General features: G+C 63.7%; 1 protein-coding gene across 1 annotated transcript; it reads right to left on the minus strand.

The window, feature by feature from the left end:
- Positions 1-353: 353 nt before the first annotated feature.
- Positions 354-5,080, minus strand: ZNF703 (zinc finger protein 703). Its single transcript, XM_045879823.3, has 2 exons — positions 4,322-5,080; positions 354-3,305 (listed from the first exon to the last, which is right to left on the minus strand). The coding sequence occupies exons 1-2, from the start codon at positions 4,562-4,564 to the stop codon at positions 1,773-1,775; spliced, it is 1,776 nt and encodes a 591-aa protein (XP_045735779.1). The 5' UTR covers positions 4,565-5,080; the 3' UTR covers positions 354-1,772.
- Positions 5,081-5,377: the final 297 nt, after the last annotated feature.

Raw genomic sequence — 5,377 nt, forward strand, 5'->3', positions numbered from 1 at the left:
CGACTCTAGGCCCAGAGGAAAAACCGCATCTACACACTCCCTCCACCCAGTCCCCAGGAAATATCAAGGACTTTGAAGGGAGCCTGGGAGCTAAATAACCAAGTGGAAAAGGAAAAAAACAAAACAAAACAAAAAACCATAAAGGCAGTTTTATGTTATTTGTAATGCGTTGGCAGAAGTTTTGTTTTTTTTCCTCCCCCACCCCTTTCTTGAGGAAAGGCATTAAACTCGACCTTGAACGGAAATCTCAGAAAGAAACCATAAGGTATTTAAACAAGAATAAAAGAAGGACATCTGCTCAGGTGTCTGGAAGTGGGACAGTGGGTGAGGCAAGAGAGAAACACACCACGGTGTGAATATAGCCAAGTATTCCATTTATTAACAAAATAAGTCTTACCAAGGGAGAGCTCTATTCATCCCAAACAGGCCCCACAGCCCTCCCCCCCGCACTGCTGCATAAGACCAGGAGGGAGGGAAGTTGTGGGGAGAAGACCCAGGGGTCCCAGTCTTCAATCCCAGTCACTGAGGGAGCCCACGGAAGCCCACGGAAGCCCACGGCCAACTTTGGGGATTCTGTTGGGTCAGGCCTGGGAGGGGGTGATGGGGCTACTGTGATCCGTGTACTCCCCGACTCCCCAACTGTCCCCCAGTGGAGCTACCAAGGTTGTATTGCCCTCTGATATCACCACTGGTCTGCTTTGGAGGGATCTAGCAAGAATCACTGACCCTACCCCTAGCATCAGGAGAGGGATCACTGCCCCAATAATGGAGAATAAAACAGGACTATCAATGCACTTTGCAAAATATAAAGAGCAAAGTTTCACACCAGCAGGGCCTCCTAGGACTTCTAATTGAATAAGATGAGCCCTACAGGTCCCCCACCTGCAGGCAGTGTGACTACCGGGTGTTTGGGGCCATGAAAAGTCTGGAAGGTAGAAAGGCTGTTCAGAGGTCACTTGGGCCTCTCTCTCAGGGGGAGCCTCCTGGTGGGGTCAGGGCTCTCAGTGCTCAGAGCAAGACAGAGGAGCAAGGCTCTAATTTTGGGGGCCAGGGTGCAGACCAAGGACCCCAGAAGGAGAGGGTTGCAGGGGACGAATCACAGGGCAGAGTTCTGGGTCAACAGAACACAAGACCTCTTGCCACCAAGGCGGATCCCTGCACCCCCCAAACACGTTACAAAAAATATCTCCTCTCTGTTACTTGTACAAAGGATAAAACAGAACCTCAAATGTAAGGAAACAAGAAGAAATGAAGGGGAAAGAGGGAAAAAGAGAAGGGGGAAATGTAGTCTTAACGGTTAGGAAGCATGCAACAAACTCCCCAGGAAGGGAAAACAAATAGAAGAACCCCAGAACCCCAACACTCCCTCCTCCCCCTAAAACCAAACCAATCAAAAAAAAAAAAAAAAAAGAAAAAAAAACCAAGCAAAAGGAAAAAAAGAACCTTACATCTAAGAAAAAGAAAAAAAAAATAAAAGAAAGGAAGAGGGGCGGGGAACATGTAGTTATTTGTGTGATTAATATTATTATTTGGGGAACACAGACTTTTTGCATACCATTGACTCGTGTGGGCCGTTAATGCACTTATATTCCCAGCTTGTAAGCTAACATTATAGTAAATAAATACACAGTCCGGTGGGGAGGGTCTGGGCGGGGGATCCCGGCAGGGACAAGCAGAAGTGGAAGTTGCAGCGGCGAGGCGGGGGGGGGGGGCGGGGGGAGGGAGGCGGAGGGGGAAAGGAGAGGAGCGGCGGGTGGGTGCAAGAGCTGTGGTTACTGGTATCCCAGTGCGGAGGCTGAGGCTAGTCTCTGTCCGTACAGCGCATACGGTGAGTAGTAGGGTCCGGCTGTGGGGAGGGAGGGCACGGCCAGGCCCCCAGCTGTGGATAAGTGGCTCTTGCCATAGGGGTGGTACCGGCTTAGCCCCAAAGTGTGTGGACTCCGCAATGACAGCGACCCGGGGCTGCCGGGGGCGGTGGGCGGGGGGAGGTGCAGATGGCAGGAGGCGGCGGCCGCGGCGGCCGCGGCGGCGCTGCCCAGGCCCGAAGCCCCGGGGTAGGCGGCCAGAAGTTTCTCGGCGCCCGGCAGGGCCGTGTGAGTCCGTAGGTGGCTGAGCAGCTCCTCCGAGGTGGCGAAGCGCTTGTCACACGGCCCGCTGGCCGCCACCCAGTTGCAGCTGTGTGGCAGCGGTTCGTTCTGCAGCATGAAGCCGTAGGTGTAGAGCGGGTGGCCGGGAAGCGCGGCCTGGGCGGCGCTGGACGAGAGCGCAGCGGGCTGTAGCGGGTGCCCGGGGTACACCAGTGGGTAGCCCCCAGCCTTCAGGCCGGGCCCCGCGGGGTCGTGCGCGCTGCAGGTGGAGCAGCTGGAGCCGCCGAGGTGCGAGGCGCTGTGGTAACCTCCCAGGCAGTAGGGGTCGCGGCATAATCCCTGCAGGAAGGAGGGCGGGGAGGCCCCGGTGAGCGGGCTGGAGCTCGGGGGCTTGCCCGGTGGCAGGCCCAGGCCCCCCGACAGCTGGCCTCCCACCAGGCCAGACTTGCTAGGATCCAGGCCAGGCACGAACTGAGAAGGGTAGCCGGCGTAGGCGCCCACGATGGAGCCGTGGTAGCCGATGCTGGAGGGTGGCAGCGGGAACACGGAGTGGCCCGGTTTGTAGGGGGACACCGGCGCCACGTGGCCGGCCCCCACCAGGGCCGCGGGCGGCTCGGACTTGCGCCCGGAGGCCCCAGCCTCCGCGCCACCCCCGTGTGCGCTGGGCTCCCCACCGCTGCCGCGGCTCACGGCCGCAGCCTCCGGGCTGGGCTTGGGCTCCTGGTCTTTCTTGTCCAGCTCCCCGCCGCCACCCCCGCCGCCGTTCTTGCAGTCAGAGTGGTGCGGGGAGCCGCCCCGGGAGCCACCAGGCGAGGAGGACGACGACGACGCAGAGACCGGCGCTCCATGCGGGGGGAAGGGCGTGCAGGCGGCGCTGGGGACCCTGAAGCCCGCCTTGTCTCCTGGGGACAGGGAGGACGAGGAAGAGGTGGAGGACACGGAGGAGGAACCGCCGTCTTTGCGGGAGTCGCCGCCGCCGGAGCCCTTGGAGTAGGGCTTGAAGCTGGACTTGTCCTCCGCAGGGGAGTCTCCCAGCTGCTTGAGGGCCGCAGACGCGGAGGCGGCGCCCGTGGCGGAGCGGCCGGCGTCCTTCTCCGGTCCCAGCCCGTTGGCCGCCGCCGCTACCGAGTTGAGCTTGGACGAGGGCGGCGGGTCCGGCTTGCCGATCTGCGAGCAAGTCTGGGCCAGCAGCGCCAATGGACTCTTCTTGGCGTCCAGCTGTGGGAGACAGCGGCAAGGGAAGGGAGAAGGGGGTGAGACCGGCAAACCGACGGAGCAAGCGGGGTGTCTGTGGAGCTGGTGGGCGCGGAGAGGCCCGGCGGCGGCGGCGGCGGCGCGACGGGACGGGAAGGCCTGGGGGAGAGGGTCTGAGAGCAAGGGCCGGGCGGGGCGGCGCAGCAGGCTGGAACTGCGCTCGCAGAGCCCGAGTGGGATCCCTCGTTCCCCGGGTCCCAGAGCGCGGCTCAGGCCCGGGGAAATGGGGCAGGGGAAGTGGTCCACCAGAGGCCGCCGCGGGAGCAGGTGACTGGTCTGGAGTCGGGGCTGGGGGAGGGGCTGTGACTCGCCCCCTACCCTCTAATCTCCCCCTCCCCTGTGCCCAGGAGAAAACTTATTCCTTCAGTTTGGGGAACTTCGCTTGGGACGGGTTTCTGGCCGTGGCGCCGCGAGGTAGGAGCCGGGAGAAGCGCATTCTAAAGCTAGGGCTGCCGTTGGCGCTCTCCTAGTAGCCCCTCCCTCCCGGGGAGGCACCCAGGGAAGTGGGAGGAAGAAAGACCTGGGATCGGGAGTGCCGGGGCGTAGTGCGCTCTAACCGGATGGGACAGAGGCGGAGTGGGACGGGGGCGATCCGGCTTCAAAGAGACCAAACCGGTGTGTGTGGGAGGGGGGGTGGTGGAGGGGGGAAGGCAGGAAAGGAGAGATCATCTGTAGCCTGGAAACTGGGTGCCAGAGGAAAAGTAAAGGACCCAGTGGAGACTCCAAGAGCAAACCCAATCCAAAAGCAAACACATAGCTCCGAAAGGCGAGCGTGGAAGGGGAAACCTTCCACGGAGAAGCCTGGGGAGAACCCGGTGGACTCCGATCCCTGTTCCTTCGGTCCCTCCTCACCCCGTCCGCCGGCGTGGCAGGACCTGGGCGTCACACCGAGCCCCGGGGCGCAGGGAGTAGGGCCGCGGGCCCGGCAGTGGTGGGTGGAATGGGGCCGGCGCTGGGCGGGCAGCGACCAGGAGACTGACCTCAATGGGGCTGACGGGAGTGGAGGACAGCGGCTGCAGGTACTCCGGGTGCAGGAGGTGGCCGGTGTGAGCGCTCAGCATCTTCAGGACCCTTATAGGGAGCCGGTTCGCCTGGCGCAGGGGGTCCGCCGGGGGCAAGAGGGACACCGCCGCCGGCACCGCCGGCCTCTTCCCGCCGCCGCCGCTGCCGCTGCCGCTGCTTTCGGGTGTCCTTGGGTTAGATCCAGCGGGCGAATCGCTCATTTGGAGGAGGCAGCGCCACTGGGGGGGCGGGGAGGGAGGGGGAGCACCAGGGAGGCGAGCTCCCGGGGCGGGTGGGCTCGCTCCGCAGCGTCGAGCGCGGTGCAGCAGTCGCTGCGCCTCCACCCCTCCTCCACCGACGCCGCCGCAGCCGCCGCCGCCGCCGCCGCCGCTAGCCCCGGCGAGCAACACAAAAACCTTCGCCTTCCCCGAGCCGCACGTCAAATAGCCGCGATCGGCAGCCACACTTCAAAGGGATCGCCGCGCCCGCCCAATCGCAGCTCTCGCCGGGACCCCGGGGCGGGGAGAGCGGCGGGCGGAGGCCGGCGCCGCCGGTGGGAGGGGAGAAACTTAAAGGGGCCTCGCCCGCGCGCCGCCGCAGCCTCGGCCTCTACCACCCGCCGCACTCCTCCCCTCCCCCCAGCCGGGCCGCCCTTGCCCCGGGGTCCCATAGAGGACGAGACTTCTCCAGGACCCTGGGCTCCGCGCCCTAGCCTCCGCTGGCTTTCCTGTCTCCCTCCCCTCTCCCTTCACACCGCCGGGGGTGGTGCTGGCCGGGTCAGTCACCCGCCAGCCGTGTGTGTCTGGGGTGGGGCGGATTGGGGTGGGGCGGGGGGGGGGATAGGGGCGCAAGGCGCTGGCTCCGTCGCAGCGGAGTCCCAGCCTCTCCCGGAGGCCGCCTAGGGGCGGGCCACGCCTCCAGAGCGCCAGCCTAGCTCGGCCCTGCTCCCGGCTCTGCTCCGGCTCAGCTCCGGCTCAGCTCCGGCTCTGCTCCGGTCCACCTCTCTTTCCCTAATTGGCTTCTCCCTGGTATGC

This window comes from Mirounga angustirostris, unplaced genomic scaffold, assembly GCF_029215605.1.
Source record: "Mirounga angustirostris isolate CCGP_5_RB_7025 unplaced genomic scaffold, mMirAng1.0.hap1 SCAF_2, whole genome shotgun sequence".
Lineage (NCBI taxonomy): Eukaryota > Metazoa > Chordata > Mammalia > Carnivora > Phocidae > Mirounga > Mirounga angustirostris.

Coding starts and splice junctions, on each gene's coding strand:
- ZNF703 (XM_045879823.3), bottom strand. CDS start 4,564: ATGAGCGATTCGCCCGCTGGATCTAACCCAAGGACACCCGAAAGCAGC. Junction 3,306..4,321: donor CTCCCGTCAGCCCCATTGAG/GTCAGTCTCCTG, acceptor TGTCTCCCACAG/CTGGACGCCAAGAAGAGTCC.